Source organism: Thalassophryne amazonica, chromosome 16, assembly GCF_902500255.1.
Source record: "Thalassophryne amazonica chromosome 16, fThaAma1.1, whole genome shotgun sequence".
In the NCBI taxonomy this organism is placed as follows: Eukaryota; Metazoa; Chordata; class Actinopteri; order Batrachoidiformes; family Batrachoididae; genus Thalassophryne; species Thalassophryne amazonica.
This window is the reverse complement of record NC_047118.1, coordinates 30,808,663-30,835,945: the sequence shown is the minus strand read 5'-3', so window position 1 is coordinate 30,835,945 and position 27,283 is coordinate 30,808,663. Positions and strand designations below refer to the sequence as shown.

Here is a 27,283-nt window from a genome sequence, read left to right as displayed (position 1 = left end):
CACACCAATTAGCTAAACTGCAGGATTGTCTTACAGACATAAAGACATGGATGACCTCTAATTTCCTGCTTTTAAACTCAGATAAAACTGAAGTTATTGTACTTGGCCCCACAAATCTTAGAAACATGGTGTCTAACCAGATCCTTACTCTGGATGGCATTACCCTGACCTCTAGTAATACTGTGAGAAATCTTGGAGTCATTTTTGATCAGGATATGTCATTCAATGCGCATATTAAACAAATATGTAGGACTGCTTTTTTGCATTTACGCAATATCTCTAAAATTAGAAAGGTCTTGTCTCAGAGTGATGCTGAAAAACTAATTCATACATTTATTTCCTCTAGGCTGGACTATTGTAATTCATTAATATCAGGTTGTCCTAAAAGTTCCCTGAAAAGCCTTCAGTTAATTCAAAATGCTGCAGCTAGAGTACTAACGGGGACTAGAAGGAGAGAGCATATCTCACCCATATTGGCCTCTCTTCATTGGCTTCCTGTTAATTCTAGAATAGAATTTAAAATTCTTCTTCTTACTTATAAGGTTTTGAATAATCAGGTCCCATCTTATCTTAGGGACCTCATAGTACCATATCACCCCAATAGAGCGCTTCGCTCTCAGACTGCAGGCTTACTTGTAGTTCCTAGGGTTTGTAAGAGTAGAATGGGAGGCAGAGCCTTCAGCTTTCAGGCTCCTCTCCTGTGGAACCAGCTCCCAATTCAGATCAGGGAGACAGACACCCTCTCTACTTTTAAGATTAGGCTTAAAACTTTCCTTTTTGCTAAAGCTTATAGTTAGGGCTGGATCAGGTGACCCTGAACCATCCCTTAGTTATGCTGCTATAGACTTAGACTGCTGGGGGGTTCCCATGATGCACTGAGTGTTTCTTTCTCCTTTTGCTCTGTATGCACCACTCTGCATTTACTCATTAGTGATCGATCTCTGCTCCCCTCCACAGCATGTCTTTTTCCTGGTTCTCTCCCTCAGCCCCAACCAGTCCCAGCAGAAGACTGCCCCTCCCTAAGCCTGGTTCTGCTGGAGGTTTCTTCCTGTTAAAAGGGAGTTTTTCCTTCCCACTGTCGCCAAGTGCTTGCTCACAGGGGGTCGTTTTGACCGTTGGGGTTTTTACGTAATTATTGTATGGCCTTGCCTTACAATATAAAGCGCCTTGGGGCAACTGTTTGTTGTGATTTGGCGCTATATAAATAAAATTGATTGAATTGATTGATTGATTTAAAAAATCAGTTTTATTATGAATGATATGAAAATAAAAAGATTCCTATTAAACAGGTTATTGGAGTCAAACAAAATTAAACAGAACATATAAAATATCTGAAACAGCAAATCAGTATCCCACCAACACAGTTTATTCTACTTGAACTCACGGCAAACATATGATTTTATTGAGCTTATATACATAATGAAATGTTGTACAAACATATTTTATTCAGTTTATGTACTTGCTGAAACGTTGTACAAATAGTGGGAAATCTGTTGGTGTTATCAAAAAACAGATTTTAACTAACGTCTCCTCAGCATTGTCAAGTTAAACTCAGTCACAAGGAACACTGTACTTTCACAGTACAAGTATTTGCTGTGATGCTGGCATTAAACGTTTTATTGTGAGATGGTGCAAGCAATGTGAACTATCTGATGTTGTCTAACTTTGCTACTAGTAACATCAACGAGCCACGCCATCTTGGAAGTACGAATGTTACAATGTTAATCAAAATGAAAGTTTCAAAATAAAGGTTTGAAAATTAATCCCCCAAATTTTTATAATAAAGGATGCACATCATCGTGCCATGTGCAAGCCATACCCGAAAGCTGAGGTCGATATGACAAACAGTCAGAGAGATATGCGAGCCACATACACACACACACAGGTGTTTCTTGCTTTATAGATAAATTATGACTGTGGTCACTCCACAGACACAGACCTTCAAGCAGCGGAAAAAGAGGTAGAATTGCTGATTCTCGCTGTGGTCTTCTCTTAAGCTCTCCTTCACTCTTCCCCAATGGTGATGTTGTGGTCAAAGGATTCCCAGTTAAGGAGCTCTTGTCCCTGAAACCACAGCTGGATCTCCTTTTGTGCTCCCTCTAGTGAATCACTGGCATGGACCACATTCCTATAACAGTCATTTAAGTAATGTAAAATTATTTCCAAGGTACAACTTTCTATAGGCTCCAATGAAACACGGTACCAAAAACTGAAAGCAGTACCATGATAATGGCCAGAGACAACAAATGTCACCCATGATTGAGCTCTCAGTAACCACTGGGGCCAAGTTTCTATTTGTTCCTATTGATCAGTTATCTGAGGGAAGAAAGCAGAATCTGGACATAAATTACCCAGACATCCAACATTTCTATTTGCACCCATCAATCATGACTTTTGTCTCCATAAAAATGATCCATCACTCTATATCTCAGTAACTATAGAGGCTGAAGAACATATTTTGGCCCTAAATTTCCTCAAGGACCCCAAGTTTCCATTTGATGCAATTAACAATCTTTTTCTTGAAAATGACCAAAAATTCCTGTTTTGTCCTTTGACTCCTCATTGTATTTCAGCAACAGGTCAGCAAAACTGTTCCACTGGTGAGATGGACTTTGCAGTATGGAAAGAATGATGGATGAATACACATTTTTCCACTTATGGTGGTGTATTGCAGAATGCACGTTGGCAATAATCCTACATGAAAATCAAGAATATACAACAACCAATCCAAAAACCTTCTTCGTTACCTGCTGACGTGGATTCCGAAATCTCCTCTGACTGTGCCTGCTTGAGCCTCAGCTGGGTTCGTATGGCCAACCATAGCACGACATGTCTGAACAACATTGTACCCTTCCCACACCTACACAAAATTGGACAAGATTCAACACTTGAAGAATGTTATCACCATCCATCCAGTGTCACTCATTTTTAGCAGTGATGATGATGAATTTCTGTTGCTGCTCAGTGACAGTACAGTAGAGTCACCCCTCAGGACCATGCCAACGCTTTCCATAACTAACATAGAACAAGGTGTTCTAAACCACAAATACTGAGTCACCTACTCACATTAACAAGGATACTTCTTAAAGGAACCTCCCCGTCTACCCTCTGTAACATTACAGTCTGCTGCTCTGCAGCCAGTGCTTCATCCACAGGTATTATAAACTTCTTCTGCTTGGAATCGACGATATCAAACATCACAAAATAAGGTTAAAGGTTATGAGCAATTATTCTGAATAATTTACAGAGCCTTACATTTTGTAGCTGCCCCGATTATCGCTCACAAAGTCACACTGCTCTCAAAATGAAAATGCTTCGTCTGCGCCGAACTGTTATTGCTACAAAGGTTTGGAAACAACCGGTTAGGTTGAAATATCAAGATATAACCCACGTATCCCACACGTCGGGAACTATTCAGATCAAATATATCTTATATAAAATATAGATCTTGGAGTCGATCTGCAACAAGGCAAGTTTTAAAAGACAGTTAAAGTCAAATTCATTCAGTCAGCTAAGGGAAGATGAATGCCACATTTTATTTGTTTTTATTTTTTAAATGTGATTTCTGGTCCAAAAGACAAGCTTATCTTCTAGTCCATTATTTTCTAGTCCGAATCGTTTACACTTTTACAGGAATAAAGTTGCTATTTATTTTAGTTTATTAAGATCTTATTGTTCTCTGTTCATTTTGTACTTATTTTATTTGTATCCAAATGTAAACGATCATATATATATATATACACACACTCACACACTATACACTTAAAGCTACTTACATGAATTGATGAGATTATGTCTTTGCAGTCTGTACATGTTTAATGGAGCTCCTCAGTGTTGTCAGGTTTTAGCCTCACATGGACCACAATGGAAATAAGCCTTTTGTTGTGTGGGCCGCTGAAGAGGAGGTACTGCTGACCCACCACGAGAGGGCGCCGGAGCATCCGGGAGTGACAGCTGTCACTCATCAACAAGCACCAGCTGTCACTCATCATCACCATCACCTCAAAAGCTGGGCAGCATCTCCACCTCACTGCCGAGATAGTACCTGAGGATCCTTCTTGCAGCTGGACGCTGAGTTTGGGAAGCATGACGAGTGACGGACTTCACTCCGCACGTCAAACTAAGATAAGTAGCTCTCAGGCTCTGCACGAACTGTGTTACTGCGTTTGAGGTGGAGGTGTTTTTCCCACCTGGAGAAGAACAGCTTTTTGCTGACTGTTTACTGGGTGTGTTTTCACACACTCACCCTTAACTGTCTTTCTGCCTCCTGCCAGCAGTACCAGATCCGACAGCTGGAGACGGTGGCCACCTGGGGATTCAGGACTTGGCGACTCCGGTGTGTTCCAGATCCGGTGACAGTGGAAATCGTGTGGGGCCCGGCTCTTCTCTGGACGGTTGTCTCCTATCCTCGAGCCTGCCCACACGTCACCCTCGTATATTTGACTGTTATCCACATTCTGCATCTGTCTGTATTTCGTTGTGCACGTTTCACAACAGTAAAGTGTTGTAATTTTGACTCATCCATTGTCCATTCATTTACGCCCCCTGTTGTGGGTCCGTGTCACTACACTTTCCCAACAGGATATCTCGGCCAACGTCATGGATTCCAAGGGGCGTCAACCATCTGTTGAACAACCAATGGAAGAGCAGGGTGCACAGGCGCCAGTGGGAGGCGTGGTTGGTGAGTTGCAGCAAATACTCACCGCCTTCACTGCTCGGTTGGATCTAATGACTGAGCAGAATATCATTCTCAATCGCAGGATGGAGGCTCTCACCGCACGGGTGAAAGCGCGCGCACAGGGCGCTGCTGCAACTCCTCCTCCTGCTGTCCTGGTGCCGAATATAGACATTCCAATGGTCGCTCAACGAACCCCCCCACCATCCCCTGAAGCATACATAAGTCCCCCGGAGCCGTACGGAGGCTGTGTAGAGATGTGCGCAGACTTCCTGATGCAGTGTTCGTTCGTCTTTGCACAGCGTCCCATCATGTACGCGTCAGACGCCAGCCGGGTGGCTTATGTGATTAATTTGCTTCGAGGTGAGGCACGCGCCTGGGCTACGGCGCTTTGGGAGCAAAATTCACGGCTCCTAACAACTTATACTGGGTTTGTGAGGGAGTTCAAAACAGTCTTTGATCACCCAAATAGAGGCGAGACCGCTTCAACAGTGTTGCTGTCTATGAGACAGGGGCGTAGCAGCGCAGCCGAGTATGCAGTCGACTTCCGACTTTGCAAGGTCCGGCTGGAATACTGCTGCGCTCAGCGCCGCCTTCGTAAACGGACTGTCGTCGGTCCTGAAGGAGCACCTGGTGGCTAAGGATGAGCCACGGGATTTGGACGGGCTTATTGATCTTGTTATACGATTAGACAATCGGTTAGAGGAACACCGTCGGGAGCGAGACGAAGGACGTGGCCGGGCAGGTTCCGCCCTCCCCACGCTCCACAGCCTCAGCACTCCGTGTGGCAACAGCTCCTCCTGCTGACGATGCTATGGACATGAGCAGGGCTAAATTAAGAGCTTCCAATAGACAGAGGAGACTGGCCCGCAGGGAGTGCTTTGTCTGCGGCTCGAGTGAGCATCAGCAGAGAGACTGCCCCAAGCGGTTAAACACCAACACCCGCCCTTAGAAACTGGGCTAAGGGTGGGCCAAGACATTCACGTGGGACACACACGCATTGCTGCACGTCTCCCAGTTACAATCTTGAGTGGGGATTTAACCCTTCAAGCCCCAGCACTTCTCCCTTTAATCACACACAAGACACTGCCAGTAACTCTGGTAGTGTCTGGGAATCATCGGGAGGAGATTGAGTTTTATGTGACTCCTTCTACCTCCCGCGTGATTTTGGGCTTCCCGTGGATGGTAAAACACAATCCCCGGATTGATTGGCCGTCTCGGGTTGTGGCTCAGTGGAGCGAAACCTGCCACTGGGAGTGTTTAGGATCCTCGGTTCCCCCCGGTTTGACGGCTAATGAGGAGGCTAAAGTCCCCCCCAATCTGACGGCGGTGCCCGAGGAGTACCACGATCTTGCTGACGTCTTCAGCAAAGATCTGGCACTCACTCTTCCCCCGCACCGTCCGTATGATTGCGCCATTGATTTGATCCCGGGCGTTGAGTACCCGTCCAGCAGGCTGTACAACCTCTCACGCCCAGAGCGCGAATCAATGGAGACCTACATCCGGGACTCATTAGCTGCCGGGCTGATCCGAAATTCCACCTCCCCGATGGGTGCTGGTTTCTTTTTTGTGGGCAAGAAAGACGGCGGACTCTGTCCATGCATTGATTACAGAGGGCTGAATGAGATTACGGTTCGCAATCGATACCCGTTGCCCGTTAGACTCAGTGTTCACGCCCCTGCATGCAGCCAAAATCTTCACAAAGCTGGATCTTAGGAATGCGTACCACCTGGTTCGGATCCGGAAGGGAGACGAATGGAAGACGGCATTTAACACCCCGTTAGGTCACTTTGAGTACCTGGTCATGCTATTCGGCCTCACTAACGCCCCCGCGACGTTCCAAGCTTTGGTTAACGACGTCTTGCGGGACTTCCTGCACCGATTCGTCTTTGTATATCTAGACGATATACTCATCTTTTCCCCGGATCCTGAGACTCATGTCCAGCATGTACGTCAGGTCCTGCAGCGGTTGTTGGAGAACCGGCTGTTTGTGAAGGGTGAGAAGTGCGAGTTCCACCGCACTTCTTTGTCCTTCCTGGGGTTTATCATCTCCTCCAACTCCGTCGCCCCTGATCTGGCCAAGGTTGCGGCGGTGAGAGATTGGCCCCAACCAACAAGCCGTAGGAAGCTGCAACAGTTCCTCGGCTTTACGAATTTCTACAGGAGGTTCATCAAGGGGTACAGTCAGGTGGTTAGCCCCTTGACAGCCCTGACCTCCTCCAAAGTCCCCTTCACCTGGTCAGATCGGTGCGAGGCCGCGTTTAAGGAGTTGAAACACCGGTTCTCAACTGCACCAGTTCTGGTGCAGCCCGATCCTAGCCGCCAGTTCGTGGTTGAAGTGGACGCCTCTGACTTTGGGATAGGAGCCGTGTTGTCCCAGAGCGGAGAGTCCGACAAGGTTCTCCACCCATGTGCCTATTTTTCACGCAGGTTGACCCCGGCTGAACGGAACTATGATGTGGGCAATTGGGAACTCCTCATGGTGAAAGAGGCTCTTGAGGAGTGGAGACATCTGTTGGAGGGAGCTGCGGTGCCATTTACGGTTTTCACGGACCATCGGAATCTGGAGTATATCAGGACCGCCAAGCGACTGAACCCCAGGCAAGCCCGCTGGTCACTGTTCTTCGGGCGTTTTGACTTCCGGATCACCTACCACCCCGGGACCAAGAATCAAAGATCTGACGCCTTGTCCCGGGTTCACGAAGAGGAAGTCAAGACCGAGCTGTCGGATCCACCGGATGCCATCCTACCCGAGTCCACTGTCGTGGCCACCCTTACCTGGGACGTGGAGAAGACCGTCCGGGAGGCCCTGGCACAGAACCCGGACCCGGGAAACGGCCCGAAGAACCGTCTGTACGTCCCACCAGAAGCCAGGGCTGCAGTCCTGGACTTCTGTCACGGTTCCAAGCTCTCCTGTCACCCAGGGGTGCGAAGAACCGTGGCACTGGTCCAGCAGCACTTCTGGTGGGCGTCCATGGAGGCCGACGTCCGGGAATACGTCCAGGCCTGTACCATCTGTGCCAGGGGCAAGGCAGACCACAAGAGGACCTAAGGACTTCTCCAGCCGCTTCCGGTAGCTCATCGCCCCTGGTCCCACATCGGCCTGGACTTTGTCACGGGCCTCCTGTCATCCCAGGGCATGACGACCATCCTCACGATAGTGGACCGATTCTCCAAGGCGGCCCACTTCGTGGCCCTCCCGAAGCTCCCAACGGCCCAGGAGACAGCAGACCTCTTGGTCCACCACGTTGTACGTCTGCATGGGATACCAATGGACATCATCTCTGATCGTGGTCCCCAGTTCTCCTCTCAAGTGTGGAGGAGTTTCTGCAGGGAACTGGGGGCCACCGTGAGCCTCTTGTCCGGGTATCACCCCCAGACGAACGGACAGGCAGAACGGGCCAACCAGGAACTGGAGCAGGCCCTACGCTGTGTAACATCCGCGCACCCGAAGGCCTGGAGTGAACATCTGGCCTCGATCGAGTACGCGCATAACAGTCAAGTGTCCTCCACCACCGGCCTCTCCCTGTTTGAGGTGTGTCTGGGGTATCAGCCCCCATTGTTTCCCGTTGTGGAGGGAGAGGTCAGTGTGCCCTCGGTCCAGGCCCACCTGCGACGATGCCGTCAGGTGTGGTGCATTGCCCGTTCTGCCTTACTGAAGGCCCGGACGAGGGCTAAGGCCCATGCAGACCACCGGCATTCCCCAGCCCCTGCATACCAGCCCGGGCAGGAGGTGTGGTTATCCACGAAGGACATACCTCTCCAGGTGGACTCCCCAAAACTGAAGGACAGATACATCGGCCCCTTCAAAGTCCTCAAAGTCCTCAGTCCGGCCGCAGTGAAGCTCCAACTCCCAGCTTCACTGCGGATCCACCCCGTGTTCCATGTCTCCAGACTCAAACCATACCACTCCTCACCCCTCTGTGTTCCCGGACCGGCGCCGCCTCCTGCCCGGATCATCGACGGGGAGCCGGCTTGGACAGTGCGCAGGCTTCTGGACGTCCGTCGAAAGGTCCAGGGATTCCAGTACTTGGTGGACTGGGAGGGGTATGGACCTGAGGAACGCTCCTGGGTGAAGAGGAGCTTCATCCTGGACCCTGCCCTCCTGGCCGACCTCTACACACGTCACACCAACAAGTCAGGTCGGGCGCCAGGAGGCGCCCGTTGAGGGGGGGGTCCTGTTGTGTGGGCCGCTGAAGAGGAGGTACTGCTGGCCCACCACAAGAGGGCGCCAGAGCATCCGGGAGTGACAGCTGTCACTCATCAACAAGCACCAGCTGTCACTCATCATCACCATCACCTCAAAGCCGGGCAGCATCTCCACCTCGCTGCCGAGATATTGTCTACCCTATAGGTAAACCTCTCAGCCGTGATTGTGCCAAAATGCACATAATTTTCTGAGCCTTTGCAGGAGTACCTGAGGATCCTACTTGCAGCTGGACGCTGAGTTTGGGAAGCATGACGAGTGACGGACTTCACTCCGCACGTCAAACTAAGAGAAGTAGCTCTCAGGCTCTGCACGAACTGTGTTACTGCGTTTGAGGTGGAGATGTTTTTCCCACCTGGAGAAGAACTGCTTTTTGCTGACTGTTTACTGGGTGTGTTTTCACACACTCACCCTTAACTGTCTTTCTGCCTCCTGCCAGCAGTACCAGATCCGACAGCTGGAGATGGTGGCCACCTGGGGATTCAGGACTTGGCGACTCCGGTGTGTTCCAGATCCGGTGGCAGTGGAAATCGTGTGGGGCCCGGCTCTTCTCTGGACGGTTGTCTCCTATCCTCGAGCCTGCCCACACGTCACCCTCGTATATTTGACTGTTATCCACATTCTGCATCTGTCTATATTTCGTTGTGCACGTTTCACAACAGTAAAGTGTTGTAATTTTGACTCATCCATTGTCCGTTCATTTACGCCCCCTGTTGTGGGTCCGTGTCACTACACTTTCCCAACACCTTTATGCTTTATTGTGTCATCTGTGTATCATTGATATATTCACCTTTCTGTGTTTATATTGATTTTACAAAATTAACTCAATCAATTCTGTAAATACTGATGATTTTTGTTTAACTCTAAATGCTATTTTATCTGAGGGAACAAGGCTGGCCACATTGACAGACTGAGAACTGCTGGACTCAGCATCCAACAGTTTGGTGAAAACCCGCAGCGCCAGCCACACGGTCAGCTGGTGGTGTCCGGTGACAGCTGTCACCTGCATCATCCTGTCAGCCGCCATCTCGTAGAATGTCGCCTGTGGGGCCTTATGGTTGATCCCAGATATTCTGGATGTCTTGATGCTGCAACGACTGTGATGCTTCTCTAGCAATGTGCACAGTTTATCGTTATATAAACCCTACAGTTCCACAGGACACTTCTATAAACCTGACAGTTCCACAGGACATTTCTATAAACCCTACAGTTCCACAGGACACTTCTACAAACCCTACAGTTCCACAGGACACCTCTATAAATCCTACAGTTCCACAGGATTCTTCTATAAAACCTACAGTTCCACAGGACACATCTACGTAAAACCATACAGTTCTACAGGACATGTCTATAAACCCTAAAGTTCCACAGGACACACGTACGTATAAACCCTACAGTTCCACAGGACACTTCAATAAACCCTACACTTCCACTGGACAACTCTATAAACCCTACAGTTCCACTGGACAACTCTATAAACCCTACACTTCCACTGGACAACTCTATAAACCCTACAGTTCCACTGGACAACTCTATAAACCCTACACTTCCACTGGACAACTCTATAAACCCTACAGTTCCACAGGACACGTCCATAAACCCTATAGTTCCACAGGACACCTCCATAAACCCTACAGTTCAACAGGACACGTCTATAAACCCTACAGTTCTACCGGATACATCTATAAAACCTACAGTTCCACAGGACACCTCTATAAACCCTACAGTTCCACAGGACACTTCTATAAAACCTACACTTCCACAGGACACATCTACGTATAAACCCTACAGTTCCACTGCACACTTCTATAAACCCTACAGATCCACAGGACACCTCTATAAACCCTACAGTTCCACAGGACACTTCTATAAACCCTACAGTTCCACAGGACACCTCTATAAACCCTACAGTACCACAGGACACTTCGATAAAACCTACACTTCCACAAGACACATCTACGTATAAACCCTACAGTTCCACTGCACACTTCTATAAACCCTACAGTTCCACAGGACACATCTATAAACCCTACAGTTCTACTGGACACTTCTATAAACCCTACAGTTCCACAGGACACCTCTATAAATCCTATAGTTCCACAGGACACGTCTATAAACCCTACAAGTCCACAGGACACCTCTATAAACCCTACAGTTCCACAGGACACGTCTATAAAACCTACACTTCCACAGGACACATCTACGTATAAACCCTACAGTTCCACTGCACACTTCTATAAACCCTACAGTTCTACTGGATACATCTATCTAATTTTCATTGTTACGCAGATGATACCCAGCTTTATCTATCCATGAAGCCAGAGGACACACCAATTAGCTAAACTGCAGGATTGTCTTACAGACATAAAGACATGGATGACCTCTAATTTCCTGCTTTTAAACTCAGATAAAACTGAAGTTATTGTACTTGGCCCCACAAATCTTAGAAACATGGTGTCTAACCAGATCCTTACTCTGGATGGCATTACCCTGACCTCTAGTAATACTGTGAGAAATCGTGGAGTCATTTTTGATCAGGATATGTCATTCAAAGCGCATATTAAACAAATATGTAGGACTGCTTTTTTGCATTTACGCAATATCTCTAAAATCAGAAAGGTCTTGTCTCAGAGTGATGCTGAAAAACTAATTCATGCATTTATTTCCTCTAGGCTGGACTATTGTAATTCATTATTATCAGGTTGTCCTAAAAGTTCCCTGAAAAGCCTTCAGTTAATTCAAAATGCTGCAGCTAGAGTACTGACGGGGACTAGAAGGAGAGAGCATATCTCACCCATATTGGCCTCTCTTCATTGGCTTCCTGTTAATTCTAGAATAGAATTTAAAATTCTTCTTCTTACTTATAAGGTTTTGAATAATCAGGTCCCATCTTATCTTAGGGACCTCATAGTACCATATCACCCCAATAGAGCGCTTCGCTCTCAGACTGCAGGCTTACTTGTAGTTCCTAGGGTTTGTAAGAGTAGAATGGGAGGCAGAGCCTTCAGCTTTCAAGCTCCTCTCCTGTGGAACCAGCTCCCAATTCAGATCAGGGAGACAGACACCCTCTCTACTTTTAAGATTAGGCTTAAAACTTTCCTTTTTGCTAAAGCTTATAGTTAGGGCTGGATCAGGTGACCCTGAACCATCCCTTAGTTATGCTGCTATAGACGTAGACTGCTGGGGGGTTCCCATGATGCACTGTTTCTTTCTCTTTTTGCTCTGTATGCACCACTCTGCATTTAATCATTAGTGATCGATCTCTGCTCCCCTCCACAGCATGTCTTTTTCCTGGTTCTCTCCCTCAGCCCCAACCAGTCCCAGCAGAAGACTGCCCCTCCCTGAGCCTGGTTCTGCTGGAGGTTTCTTCCTGTTAAAAGGGAGTTTTTCCTTCCCACTGTAGCCAAGTGCTTGCTCACAGGGGGTCGTTTTGACCGTTGGGGTTTTACATAATTATTGTATGGCCTTGCCTTACAATATAAAGCGCCTTGGGGCAACTGTTTGTTGTGATTTGGCGCTATATAAAAAAATTGATTGATTGATTGATTGATCTATAAACCCTACAGTTCCACAGGACACCTCTATAAACCCTCCAGTTCCACAGGACACTGCTATAAAACCTACAATTCCACAAGACACATCTACGTATAAACCCTACAGTTCCACTGCACACTTCTATAAACCCTACAGTTCTACTGGATACATCTATAAACCCTACAGTTCCACAGGACACCTCTATAAACCCTACAGTTCCACAGGACACATCTACATATAAACCCTACAGTTCCACTGCACACTTCTATAAACCCTACAGTTCCACAGGACACTTCTATAAACCCTACAGTTCTACTGGTTACATCTATAAACCCTACAGTTCCACAGGACACCTCTATAAACCCTACAGCTCCACAGGACACTTCTATAAACCCGACAGTTCCACAGGACACTTCTATAAACCCTACAGTTCTACTGGATACATCTATAAACCCTACAGTTCCACAGGACACCTCTATAAGCCCTACAGTTCCACAGGACACATCTACGTATAAGCCCTACAGTTCCACAGGACACATCTACGTAAAACCATACAGTTCCACAGGACATATCTATAAACCCTAAAGTTCCACAGGACACATCTACATATAAACCCTACAGTTCCACAGGACACGTCTATAAACCCTATAGTTCCACAGGACACCTCCATAAACCCTACAGTTCAACAGGACACGTCTATAAACCCCTACAGTTCTACTGGATACATCTACGTATAAAACCTACAATTCCACAGGACACTTCTATAAACCCTACAGTTCCACAGGACACCTCTATAAACCCTACAGTTCCACAAGACACATCTACGTATAAACCCTACAGTTCCACTGCATGCTTCTATAAACCCTACAGTTCCACAGGACTCCTCTATAAACCCTACAGTTCCACAGGACTCCTCTATAAACCCTACAGTTCCACAGGACACCTCTATAAACCCTACAGTTCCACAGGACACTTCTATAAAACCTACACTTCCACAAGACACATCTACTTATAAACCCTACAGTTCCACTGCACACTTCTATAAACCCTACAGTTCCACAGGACACCTCTATAAACCCTACAGTTCCACAGGACACCTCTATAAACCCTACAGTTCCACAGGACACTTCTATAAAACCTACACTTCCACAAGACACATCTACTTATAAACCCTACAGTTCCACTGCACACTTCTATAAACCCTACAGTTCCACAGGACACCTCTATAAACCCTACAGTTCCACAGGACACATCTACATATAAACCCTATAGTTCCACTGCACACTTCTATAAACCCTACAGTTCCACAGGACACATCTATAAAGCCTACAGTTCTACTGGATACATCTATAAACCCTACTGTTCCACAGGACACCTCTATAAACCCTACAGTTCCACAGGACACGTCTATAAACCCTACAGTTCCACAGGACACCTCTATAAACCCTACAGTTCCACAGGACACCTCTATAAACCCTACAGCTCCACAGGACATCTCTATAAACCCTACAGCTCCACAGGACATCTCTATAAACCCTACAGCTCCACAGGACACCTCTATAAACCCTACAGCTCCACAGGACATCTCTATAAACCCTACAGCTCCACAGGACACCTCTATAAACCCTACAGCTCCACAGGACATCTCTATAAACCCTACAGCTCCACAGGACACCTCTATAAACCCTACAGCTCCACAGGACATCTCTATAAACCCTACAGCTCCACAGGACACCTCTATAAACCCTACAGCTCCACAGGACATCTCTATAAACCCTACAGTTCCACAGGACACCTCTATAAACCTCACAGTTCCAAAGGACTCCTCTATAAACCCTACAGTTCCACAGGACACATATTTAAACCCTACAGTAATTATTAATTATGCAGAATTGAAAAAAGAGCCCTCACCATGACAACCACGGGTGCTGAGGTCATGTACTGCAGCACAGAAGGAAAGAAGGATTTCATCTTCAAGTGAGAATAATGCTGAGACAAGAGCTCCTCGGACACCTTCAAAAGAGAAACAGTTTGAGGAGCCTTAAGTGATGGACCTATAACAGTTCACTTTAATTAAAATAAATGAATACCTTCAGCATTTTCAGGCCGACCAGCTTAAAGCCACGCCTCTCAAAGCGTTGAATTATTTGTCCCACAAGACGGCGCTGAACTCCATCTGGCTTCACAGCGATGAGAGTCCGCTCTGCCACATCTGGAACAGCTGGTGGGACCAGACCGGAGCAGTTTTCACAATATTATTAATGATTAATGTTGTCTGTCTGTTTTGACCTACTACAGAAATTAAAAAAAAAAACTCAGACTGAGCATGGTTCAGTGCAAAAAAATTTGCACGGCTTTTTCTCCCACATTTGCTGGTCAAGTTTCAAAGAACTGTTGTTGTTGTTGTTGTTGTTTGTTTGTTTTGTTTTTGTCTCCTGCTTCTGGTTAGGTCAAGCCATTCAAAGAACTCTATTATCTTGACCTTAAAGACCATGGACCTAGATCCTAGGAAGAAACTGTTACTCGAAAACCTACATTAAAAAATAATTTAAAAAAAGGCTTGGCTATTGTCATTATAATCATTTAGAAAGTTTTGCAGAGCTTTTTAAAGGTGATTTTTGAGTAATAGCTTCCTTCTGGTAATGAAATATTTTTTTAAAGGTGGGACAAGTCACATTTCTATCTGATGCCTTCAACTCATCAGTTCCTTAGCTGTGATCCAGAATGTCTGTTGGACCTTCACTAGAAAGTCTCGTTAATTCCTGGGTGATAAGTTGAGCATTCTTTCTCAGTGATGTAAAGTCTCTATGTTTCCCAACGTCTTATAGATGTACAATAGATTGTATTCATGGCGTGCTTAATGAGGCAAAGCAAATAGCTCAGTTGGATTGGAGATGGGCTACCATACCAATACACAGTCCCGGTTTGATTCCTGGTCACACTGTCTCAGTGGTCCATCCAGCTGTCAATAGGTACCATTCTTGGCAGGGGAGGTACCAAGGGGGAGATTCAGAAATTTTTGGTGGGGGGAGGGGTTTGAGTCATCGCAATTGGGCAATCCGCTGAGTCGACTCCACTCATTCATGGAATAAAAGATTAACATTGTCTTAACAAGTCAAATTTGCAAATTAAACCTTATCTTTCATAATCGCCAGTGAATTTTTGACAGATTGGCCAGGAATCTCCAAAAACACTTTAATCTATAATAGTATCATGCAGGTCCTAGATGTTTATTCTACTTCTGTGGACAGAAGATGCAGTGTAAAAAATTATTTCATATTGCTGAACACAGTGAGATATGTTCAGCTTTTTTCAGTGGAAGATAATGACTAAGAAATTGTGGCAAACGTTAGGTTATCAAAATTAAAAACTTTGTCTGTTTTATGTTATTTCTTTGTTTTTCTTCATATGATTTTCTTTGTATCTTTTCTTTGGACAGAGGAGTTTCAGACTATCATCCGCTTCAGGCTGGAGTCCGGGGATAAGGAATAACCAGCACCAACGAGCCTCAGGGCCTATACAAGGTCTGTCCATAAAGTATCGTACCTTTTTATTTTTTTTTAAACTATATGGATTTGATTCATATGTTTTCACGTCAGACATGCTTGAACCCTTGTGCGCATGCGTGAGTTTTTCCACGCCTGTCGGTGACGTCATTCGCCTGTGAGCACGCCTTGTGGAAGGAGTGGTCCCGCCCCGTCATCGGATTTTCATTGTCTGGAAATGGTGGAATGATCTGGGGGTTTTTTCCATCAGAATTTTTTCAGAAGCTGTTAGAGACTGGCACCTGGAAACTATTTGAAAAATTTATCTGGCTTTCGGTGAAAATTTTACGGGCTTCACAGAAAATAAGGTCTGGTAGTACAGCTTTAAGGACCCCTGTAAGGACGCTCAGCGCGCCGCGCTCCGAGCTGCGACGACACGGCACAAGCCACCGGACCATTTCTGAGCTGATGGCTCTGTGGATACGAGACCGTCGTGTGCTCTTTCTCTGGTTATCACAAGAGCTGGACATCAGCCATTTTCACTTTTAACAAGAGATTTTGTCATGGAAAACCGCGTGGAGGCTTCGCGCGTCACGACCGATTCGCTTTGGAAGCGAGACAAAGGAACACCTCCGTTTCGGAGTACCAGAGGACAAGTTTGGACATGTCTATCTCGGCTTTCAATGCTTACCAATCCAGTAAGTATCAGTGAAATTGTGGAGAGCTGGACATGTCCAAACTTGTCCTCTGACACGCTGAAACAGAGGTGTTCCTTTGTCTCGCTTCCAAAGCGAATCGGTCTTTACGCGCGAAGCCTCCGCGCGGCTTTCCATGACAAAATCTCTTGTTAAAAGTGAAATCTGCCGGAAAATGGCTGATGTCCAGCTCTTGTGATAACCAGAGAAAGAGCACACGATGGTCTCGTATCCACAGAGCCATCAGGTTAGAAATGGTCCGGTGGCTTGTGCCGTGTCGTCGCAGCTCGCAGCGCGGCGCGCTGAGTGTCCTTAAAGGGGTCCTTAAAGCTGTACTAACAGTCCTTATTCTCTGTGAAGCCCGTAAAATTTTCACCGAAAGCCAGATAAATTTTTCAAATAGTTTCCAGGTGCCAGTCTCTAACAGCTTCTGAAAAAATTCTGATGGAAAAAAACCCCAGATCATTCCACCATTTCCAGACAATGAAAATCCGACGACGGGGCGGGACCACTCCTTCCACAAGGAGTGCTCACAGGCGAATGACGTCACCGACAGGCGTGGAAAACCCACGCATGCGCACGAGGGTTCAAGCTTGTCTGACGTGAAAACATATGAATCAAATCCATATAGTTAAAAACAAAAAAAAAGGTACGATACTTTATGGACAGACCTCGTATAGGACTCACAGTACATGTTCTTGTTTTTGGAAGACTTGTGACATTCAAAGTTTTCCTCCAGAAGCCTTGATGTAGTTCTTTAGATACCCCCTACATACTCTTAACCACAAAAGGCACTGGCTCTGCAGGTAGAACCTTAAATACAGCCAAGCATTCTGCAATTAACAATAAAGATTCCACATTTAACAATTTCTGGTATCTTTTCAAGCAGCACAGTGGATTAGTGGTTAGTACTGTGCTGCTTGGGAAGGTGAATTATTGTCTCTAAAATTGACCATTTTCTGACTGGCTACTGTGTGCATTTTACAAAAATGTATACTTTTGCAAATCTTCACAAAATTCCAACAAAACTCAGTAACTGAACATAGTGAACATAACTAGTACATGTGTCATCCCTAAGATAGACGGGTGGCTTGTCCAGGGTTTACCCTGCCTCTCACCCATAGACAACTAGGCTCCAGCACCCCTGTGCCCTATGACCCTTGATTGGAATAATCAAGTTTAGAAAATGAATGAATGAATGGCAGCGCCGCCGTTCGGCATAAGCAGACTACGCAGCCTGCGTGGGGCACCAACCATGTTGCACTAGTTTGCAGGGCCTCAATTGACTGAAAAATGCATTGAAATTATTACATTATTACCAGTGATGCCGGTAACGCGTTACTCTAATCTAACCACTTTTTTTGTAACGAGTAATCTAACACGTTAATCTTTCCAAATGAGTAATCAGATTAAAGTTACTTCTCCAAGTCACTGTGCGTTACTATTATTTTTGCATTGTGGGTCGACAGCAGCATTAAACTTGGTCTGTGGGCAGGAGGTCGGGGTTCTGAACTGCCCACTTTAAGCGAGCTGTGAGCTTTTCATCAGCTACTACGACTCGTCCTCACCTCTTAAAGCGCGGTCAAAACAGCACACCTGCACTGAGCTTTACAAAGTCATTTTTATGCTTTATTTTTCTCCTTTATTTAGAATTCTGAGCTGAGACGCTCCGTATCGTCTCGTTAGAAACAGCTGATCCTCCGCGACGTGTCAACAATTATTTTCCACTCAAATGCACCTAAACTCTCTTTCTGAGGACCACATGATGTGAAAACACAATAAAACTTTCTTACCTGTAAATCTGGTCCTGTTTTCTGCATAAATAAATGTTATCCATTCTTTATGCTCAAACGCCAAAGCAGGGGCGAATCCAGCAGGAATGGGGGCGTGGGGCAGGGATGTGCCCCCCTCCCCCACAACACCCCTAGATTAAAGGTCCAGTTTTGAAGCCGTTTTTTTTTACTACAACTACTAATACTACTTAAAATAATAATAATTTTGACAAGTAAAATGTTTATAGAGAATTTAAATGTTAGAAAAATGTTAGAATTTAATAGTTACATTTACAAACAATGGAGGCTAGAAATTGCAAGTTTTACTGTTACAGTGCTGTCAACAGTTAAATATGAGGTCAAGAAAGATTATTTTACTTTTTATAAAACAAGTATTTATTTTCATTGAAGTCAAGAAAGGGTGACTATAAAGTGAGTTTTGGCAAAACAGGTATCACTGTCATGTTGAGGTGGCAGAGGGTTGTTGTCGGCAGCTGGGGAAAGTAACTAAAAAAGTAACTAGTAATCTAACTTAGTTACTTTTACAATTGAGTAATCAGTAAAGTAACTCAGTTACTTTTTCAAGGAGTAATCAGTAATGAGTAATTGGATTACTTTATCAGAGTAACTGTGGCAACACTGATTATTACATTTCAAAATCAATATTAATTATTTATGAATAGGCCCATCATTTTTGTCTTTAAACATTGTGTAGGCCCCTACCCCATTACTTAATTGGGGCAAATTAACAGTTTTTTGCCTAATATAAAGCCCCCATCCACCCCCGCCCCGATTCCCTGAAATGGTACAGCCCTGTTTGCATCTTTCTCTGTTCGCTGTGTCGCCTAACCAGGGTTGCCAGATGTGACGATTTCCAGTCCAACAAATACTCAAAAATGCATGGAGGCACTAAATCCTGCGCAATTTGAACTGATTTTTAAAATGTGTGTGGCAATTCTATACAAAAAACTCGTCCAGTGCCATATTTTTACCCTAAACAAACCAATTGGATGAGAAAACACCCAATCTGGCAACCCTGCGCCTAACTGAAGTAGCACTGCTAGCCCACAGTCGATTCTGACACGAGACGACAAGTTGCCACTATGCCACAATTAAACAATGAAGCGACAGCAGGAGTCTGGAGCTGAAAAACGTAGGAAAAAGAAACAAAAAGATGATGCCCGTGCATCCCTTGCTGGTAAGTACGTGTTAAAGGTTTAAATTGTTTTGATTACTTTATGTTCTGTGGTGCTGCTTAAGCTAGATTGCGTTGGCTTTGCTGATTTGATGTAGATTTAAACGCTAAACTTAAATGCTTTAATAAATAGTAACTGTTTGAGTAGAACTTTTGTGTGCGTGTGTGTGTGTGTGTGTGGGGGGGGGGGGGTTCTCTTGTATTGGGGGTGGGGGGGCCTCCCTGACCAGTTATGCTTAGGGCCTCCAAAACCTTAGCAGCGGCCCTGATGAATGGTGTCTTCCCAGCTGTTGAAACAGGCATTCATCTCAGTGCATGTGAAATGGTGACCCACTGAAAATCTGACACAGTGAATAAGAACTGCAATAAACCTATGACTTGTTACTACCTCTGCCAACGAAGTTGGAGGAGGTTCTGAATTTTTTATTGAAGATTCATATCCTGATAGGCAAGAACTGATTCAATTTTCAAAGGTCATAGTCAGAAAAAAATCTTGGAAAATTGGAAAAATCCCTATCTTTAACACTGAACAAATGTTCAAAAATTCATAACTGTCAAAAATACTCAAATTTCTTTCATATATGACAGCATCATGTAGGATGGTATCCTATATCGACTGACAGTTTGATCTGGATCTGATCCAGGTTACAGACGTTGTGGCCACTTAAATTTAACATTGAAAACCCCATTTAATGTATATTTTACATTATATCTTAATGAACTGTGCTCCAATCACGCTCATATTTGAAAATGAGGTGCAGACTGACACTCAATATCGCCTGGCAAAGTTTGATCTGGATCTGATCCAGATTGTGGATTTTGTGGACATTTCAATTTAATATTGAAGAGCCCATTTGGTGTATATTTTGCATTATATCTCAAACAAATGTGCCTCAATCGCTTTAATTTTTCTGTTATGGATTTACCTACACCACCAAAATTGGATGAAGGTTCCAATTTTATGTCTGTTTTTTTTTCTAGCTATCAGTTGGAAACCAAGTGCCAAAAAGCAATTACAAATTGTCCATAGCAGAGATTAACCAATGTTTTGTGAAAATGATTTAAAAAATAATTCAGAAACCCAAAAAGTTCAGAAAAAAAAACCTTTGATTCAAGTGCATGAACTAAATAATACTTCTGGCATTAAATTGATCACATCTAATTTATCTTGTGAAAAGCCACTTTCTAACAGGACTTTGACCTTGAATTTTTTTTCCAAGGTAAAAATTTTTGGAAGTTGAGTTTTTAAATAGTTTAGCCAAGGTGAATGTCAACTACCACATCTGTACATTTTGATGTGTTACATACAGTACGTAACACTTTCTTCATTTGTTATTGTCACATATGCATAATACATATTATGTATTTAATAATAAATGATGAGATACGTCATGGGATGACCTTCGGGATCACTATAACTCAGCTGGTATTAACTAAAGGGTTTGCTGGGTTTGATCCGAAATTGGGGTGTAAGTGAGCACAACAGTGGTCGACGTAGACAGTATGACAGTTGGATGTTCTGCGCTCCGAACGCGCAGCTGTGCACACACGCGCGAGCGTTCCACCAACTAATAACTGACTGCATGTGACTAATTAATTGCCCGGCATGGCCGAGAGAAGTGTCCAGGCTATCTTTACCAGCGACGTATAACTACGCCTGTGAATTTAAGCGGCCTGATGACGCGCATGCCAATTACGCACGCGTTTTTGGCACAGTTGCGCAATGAGGCCACTTTGCTTCTCATCGATGCATTCTGTCCACATCACCTTTATCTTCTGTGTCACTACCCTACTTTCAGTTCATGACCCCTCGTGAGTTTGCTTTTTGCAAAATGTTAAGTTTGGAACGAAGTGTGGCGCGTCGGAGGCAAACTCTTGGCCAACAGCATCTAAAGTAATAACGCTTTAATTTACACATCATGACACATATTTAGCAGTTTGTGGTGACTACTAATGAATTAAAACCTTGACACTGCGCTTCTTTGCGTTTTCTCACTTACTTGATTTGCTCCTGTGTCCATCCAGCAGCGCAGAGGGAAACGCAGAAACCGAACTGTAAGCGGTTTGAGTTCCAAAATAAAACCGCTGCAGAAGTCCCTTCAAAGCACATCGCTGCAGAATGATCATGTTTCCTGCACGTGCTTTCTCAGTCCCAACACACAAAAAACACAGTGAAACGTCCTGAGTGACAACACGCAAGTCATCTGGCACCCAAACTGGATTTAACTCCAGTGATGCCAGACGCGCCTCCTTTTCTCTTTTCTTCAATCTGAGTTCATTCCAACGCGAAGTGGACGTCAAATAATCCTAATTTATGTATCATGGTTACTTCCATTTATTCTCAAAGTGAGATGGAAGATTTCGAGTCAGACTCATTACAAAGTTCTGATAAGCCATTATGATAGCCTGGTGTGTGTTTTTTTAACACTCGGTATGTTTATGGTCAACATTTAGAAACTAAATTTATTGTAATGATTCATAAACACTACAATTTCACCAATCCTGTTTGTGATGTAGAATTTCAAGGCACACTCAGGCACTGGGTTCCAGTTTGGCAACCTTAGAGTTGCATCTGTGAAGCCACTGAGGACCTCACTCAGAACCACTAAATCTGAGACCATGGTCCTGCTGGAAAATGGTGGATTGTCCCCTCTGGGTCAGGGGAGAGCGATTGCCCCAAGTTGAGGAGTGGGGTCTTGTTCACTTACTTACTGTACGTTAGAGCATGAGATCAATAGATGGATTTAGGCTGCATCTTAAGTCTTTCAGATGCTGGAGCATTATAGTGAAGAAACAGCTGAGCTAATTGATGAAACTCTATTTAATAGTCAATTTATGCTCCCATACTTGCCTGTAGTCCTTTTTGGTAACGATTGAAACAAGGTCCCGGATACAAGCACAGAAAGGGGTTCCTCCACTGGGTGTCTGAGCTTCTCACCCTGGGACGGGGTGAGAAGTCTGACCATCTGGAAGGCACTCGGAACTGCTTCTTCACATCAAAAGGAGCCAACTAAGGTGGTTCGTGCATCTGGGTTGTCTCCCTTGTGAGGTCTTCAAAGCATGTCTAAGTGGGAGGCCTCAGGATCTTCCGTGAAGAGTTAGAGGATTTAGACCAGCATAGGGAAGTGTGGGATGATCTGCTTGGTCTGCTGCCACCATGAAACTGAGCCAGATAAGTGACAGGAAATGAATAAATTGTCAAAAATATGAAGACTGTGAACCCAACTCGTCTTTTAATCAGTAAAATCAACTGTTCTGTTTTTTCAACACAAAGTTTTAGGAAATATGTTCCTTAAATTGGATCAAGCTGACTTCTGGCTGAAATAAGAAAAAAAAAAGAAAAAAAAAAGGCTCTAACAAAGTCAGTGAAACAGTTTATAATGGAAACTACACAGGTTCAAATCACAGAGAAGATATGAACAGTTCTGACAAGACATGTTTAACCCTTTTTTTGGGGTGGGGGGATTTTCTAAATAAGATGAGGACATATGAGGGCAGTGTCATTGGTCTTTGTGTCTGGCAGGGAGCGCTCACACACATCACATGCCGCCAGTCACATGCCAAGCATCAAGTCCTCTGGTATTATTTGTAAAAGATGAGCCATTTCTTAAAATTGCTTCCCTGCTTCACTTGCTGGCTTGTAAAAAGCTTCAGCAAAGAGCCACAAAAATTATTCATGTGACAAATCAATGGCAACTGAATTTTTAAAACACTAGGTACCCCAGTGACCTTAACCTTCACTCAAAATGATTGACCTCTAGCTGACTTTTTCAGGACAATTCTGGAATGTAATTGTGTGCTACATTAGGCCAAACTGGGTGGCAGTGCAGCTTAGTGGTTAACACTGATGCCTCACAGCAAGCCCTGGGATCTGAGCAGACTTTGCACGTCTGTGCAAGTTTTCTTCCACAATTAAAAAAAATATGGTAAATGGACTGCATTTATATAGCACTTTTCCATCTGCATCAGACACTCAAAAGCACTTTACAATAATGCCTCACATTCACCCCGATGTCAGGGTGCTGCCATACAAAAAAAAAAACTTACTGACCTTTGACCCCAGTGACTGACCTGTCAAATTTATATATATCACATTTGAAGACACTGAGCTCTGCTTTTAAATAAGGCAGTCCCACCTAACCCTAACTGCAGTTCCAGGGGCAACCTGCATTGGCATACCATGTTCAGTAGAAAACCACAAGAAGTCCTTGGAGGAGTCACCCAACAGATAGAAATAATTGACATTTGGCTAAAGACTTTGATGGGCACCTTTGGAACCCAAACAAAACACTCTTTGCAAATTGGTCTACAATTTAAAAAAAAAAAAAAACCTTACTGACCTTTGACCTCAGTGACTGACCTGTAAAATTTGATCTCACATGGGCAAGCGACAAAGTTCAGTTTCTACTTTTGATCTCAATGACCTTGACCCCAGTGTTGGAGCTCTGCTTGTCTAAACAATTCCAGAACTCACCTACATATATGTATGCAAAGTATGGTGGACACCTGAGGCGGGGAGGAGGGGCATTTAACCCCAGTGACCTTGACCACTGCCTTAAGAAGCCTCTAAGGACAATTCTGGGGTCAACATGCATGCTCACAGCAAGTTTAGTGTAAACTGGTACAAGCACCTTGGAGAAGTGGAACATTTCTCTAATATGATGATGATGATTTGACAGTGTGAACATAGTGTTCAGAATAATAGTGCTATGTGACTAAAAAGATTAATCCAGGTTTTGAGTATATTTCTTATTGTTACATGGGAAACAAGGTACCAGTAGATTCAGTAGATTCTCACAAATGCAACAAGATCAAGCATTCATGATATGCACACGCTTAAGGCTATGAAATTGGGCTATTAGTAAAAAAAAAAGTAGAAAAGGGGGTGTTCACAATAATAGTAGCATCTGCTGTTGATGCTACAAACTCAAAACTATTATGTTCAAACTGCTTTTTTAGCAATCCTGGGAATCACAAAACTAGTATTTAGTTGTATAACCACAGTTTTTCATGATTTCTTCACATCTGTGAGGCATTAATTTTGTTGGTTTGGAACCAAGATTTTGCTGGTTTACTAGTGTGCTTGGGGTCATTGTCTTGTTGAAACACCCATTTCAAGGGCATGTCCTCTTCAGCATAAGGCAACATGACCTCTTCAAGTATTTTGACATATACAAACTGATCCATGATACCTGGTATATGCGATATATACAGTAGTGTTCAGAATAATAGTAGTGCTATGTGACTAAAAAGATTAATCCAGGTTTTGAGTATATTTCTTATTGTTACATGGGAAACAAGGTACCAGTAGATTCTCACAAATCCAACAAGACCAAGCAGAAATGGAGGAATACTTTGTGGACTGATGAGAGTAAAATTGTTCTTTTTGGGTCCAAGGGCCACAGACAGTTTGTGACACGACCCCCAAGCTCTGAATTCAAGCCACAGTTCTCAGTGAAGACAGTGAAGCATGGTGGTGCAAGCATCATGATATGGGCATGTTTCTCCTACTATGGTGTTCATCCTTAAATAGGGGACACCTGATTCACACCTGTTTGTTCCACAAAACTGACAAACTCACTGACTGAATGCCACACTACTATTATTGTGAACACCCCCTTTTCTTTTTTTTTTACTAATAGCCCAATTTCATAGCCTTAAGAGTGTGCATATCATGAATGCTTGGTCTTGTTGGATTTGTGAGAATCTACTGGTACCTTGTTTCCCATGTAACAATAAGAAATATACTCAAAACCTGGATTAATCTTTTTAGTCACATAGCACTACTATTATTCTGAACGCTACTGTACAAATCAACTGTAGCTCTTTTATACTTATTCTCACAAACAATACTGCAATCACATGTAAAACAAGACATTAAAAAGAAAAATAGCCATGCCACTTTTAATAAAAAAGCACTTTATTAATCAAGCATATTTTGTCTTTTTCAGGATGGAATGATGTGAAAGACCTTTAAGTTGAGAGTTTGTCTCCTTTGGAGATGAAAAAAATGAAGGCAAAAACAAATAAAAGCAGACTTTTTCTTTAAAAACTCAAGATGAGTTGAAAGTGCTCAGTCCCAGCCCAGCTTTCAGACAGAGGCGTGGGAGAGAAGGCCTGGCTCAGACTGACCCAGGTCTGGGCAAAAAGCCAATTGCAGACCAGGTTTACATTTCCTGCCAAAGTAACTGGCAACAAATAAGGGGGGCACCAATTAAAAAACAATGTGCCAACCTTCTACAGTAAAAGTCTAAGAGAGACATCAGCAGCGTCCTCAACTTCCATTTACTCAACCAAGAAAGGTGTGTGCTGTTTGTGCCAGAAGAGGCAGAGCGGGCTGAACGCAAAGGAGAGTTCAGACTAGTGGTCAATGCACGCAGTCCAGGAGGATCACAGTCGCTGGGTGGAGTGGTTCAGTCACCATGCTATAGCTTGATGGTACCCGTGGGTAGGCTGCTATTACATAGTCTGTAGTAGCGAAGGTCATTCACCAGCCGGTGGACACTTTGAGTGAATGATGGCAAATCCTGAAGAAGAAGAAGAAAAAGTCCTTGAACACCTTCCGGTTTATTTTACGAGATCACAAATGGGATTCTTTAACGTAATGCCTATGTTTCTAAAACTAAATCTGCCTGAGACTTTACACCATGTGCAATGTTATGATGACCAAGTAGACTGTATTTTATTTATCACTAACTTTCTCATATTGACGTTAACCTGTCCACTATGACATGTGCTGCTGCCTTTCTTTGAGGTTTCAATCTCAATAGATTTTTTCCTGGTTAAATAAAGGTTATATTATTATTATGTCTGAACAAGCTAAAACTGAGTTAGAGTGTCTGTGATTCCAGTCAAGACCTGATTTTTTTTAAAGCTGCCATCGCTGAGTCTGACTTGAAAGTCAGTGACGTTATTAACAGACACAAACATGCACATTGTCTCATCTGTATAAATAAGAAAATAAAAAAAAATTCAAACTACAAACTTGTTTTTGCTCCTCAATGAAATCCAAACTCAGGATGCAATACATAATACTGTCCAGGTGGGGGCAGTATTCTATCAAACACTTAAATCAATTTTATTTATGTAGCGCCAAATCACAACAAACAGTTGCCCCAAGGCGCTTTATATTGTAAGGCAAGGCCATACAATAATTACGGAAAAACCCCAACGGTCAAAACGACCCCCTATGAGCAAGCACTTGGCGACAGTGCGAAGGGAAAAACTCCCTTTTAACAGGAAGAAACCTCCAGCAGAACCAGGCTCAGGGAGGGGCAGTCTTCTGCTGTGACTGGTTGGGGCTGAGGGAGAGAACCAGGAAAAAGACATGCTGTGGAGGGGAGCAGAGATCAGTCACTAATGATTAAATGCAGAGTGGTGCATACAGAGCAAAAAGAGAAAGAAACACTTAGTGCATCATGGGAACCCGCCAGCAGTCTAAGTCTATAGCAGCATAACTAAGGGATGGTTCAGGGTCACCTGATCCAGCCCTAACTATAAGCTTTAGCAAAAAGGAAAGTTTTAAGCCTAATCTTAAAAGTAGAGAGGGTGTCTGTCTCCCTGATCTGAATTGGGAGCTGGTTCCACAGGAGAGGAGCCTGAAAGCTGAAGGCTCTGCCTCCCATTCTACTCTTACAAACCCTAGGAACTACAAGTAAGCCTGCAGTCTGAGAGCGAAGCGCTCTATTGAGGTGATATGGTACTATGAGGTCCCTAAGAT

General features: G+C 44.2%; 2 protein-coding genes across 2 annotated transcripts in view; both read right to left on the bottom strand.

Annotated features, from left to right (window-relative positions):
* Window positions 1-1,913: 1,913 nt before the first annotated feature.
* On the bottom strand, window positions 1,914-21,690 carry nme4 (NME/NM23 nucleoside diphosphate kinase 4). Its single transcript, XM_034190305.1, has 5 exons — window positions 21,564-21,690; window positions 14,507-14,637; window positions 14,328-14,429; window positions 2,748-2,860; window positions 1,914-2,128 (listed from the first exon to the last, which is right to left on the bottom strand). The coding sequence occupies exons 1-5, from the start codon at window positions 21,688-21,690 to the stop codon at window positions 2,005-2,007; spliced, it is 597 nt and encodes a 198-aa protein (XP_034046196.1). The 3' UTR covers window positions 1,914-2,004.
* A 3,771-nt stretch (window positions 21,691-25,461) lies between these two features.
* xpo6 (exportin 6) overlaps window positions 25,462-27,283 on the bottom strand; it is a 30,302-nt gene continuing 28,480 nt past the window's right edge. The window contains exon 24 of the mRNA XM_034190003.1: window positions 25,462-26,090. Coding sequence (XP_034045894.1) covers window positions 25,989-26,090 — 102 coding nt within the window. The 3' untranslated portion in view covers window positions 25,462-25,988. The remainder of the gene's footprint in view (window positions 26,091-27,283) is intronic.

Coding starts and splice junctions, on each gene's coding strand:
- nme4 (XM_034190305.1), bottom strand. CDS start 21,690: ATGATCATTCTGCAGCGATGTGCTTTGAAGGGACTTCTGCAGCGGTTT. Junction 14,638..21,563: donor TGGACACAGGAGCAAATCAA/GTAAGTGAGAAA, acceptor TGGTCCCACCAG/CTGTTCCAGATGTGGCAGAG. Junction 2,861..14,327: donor CAGCACCCGTGGTTGTCATG/GTGAGGGCTCTT, acceptor AATTTTGTGTAG/GTGTGGGAAGGGTACAATGT.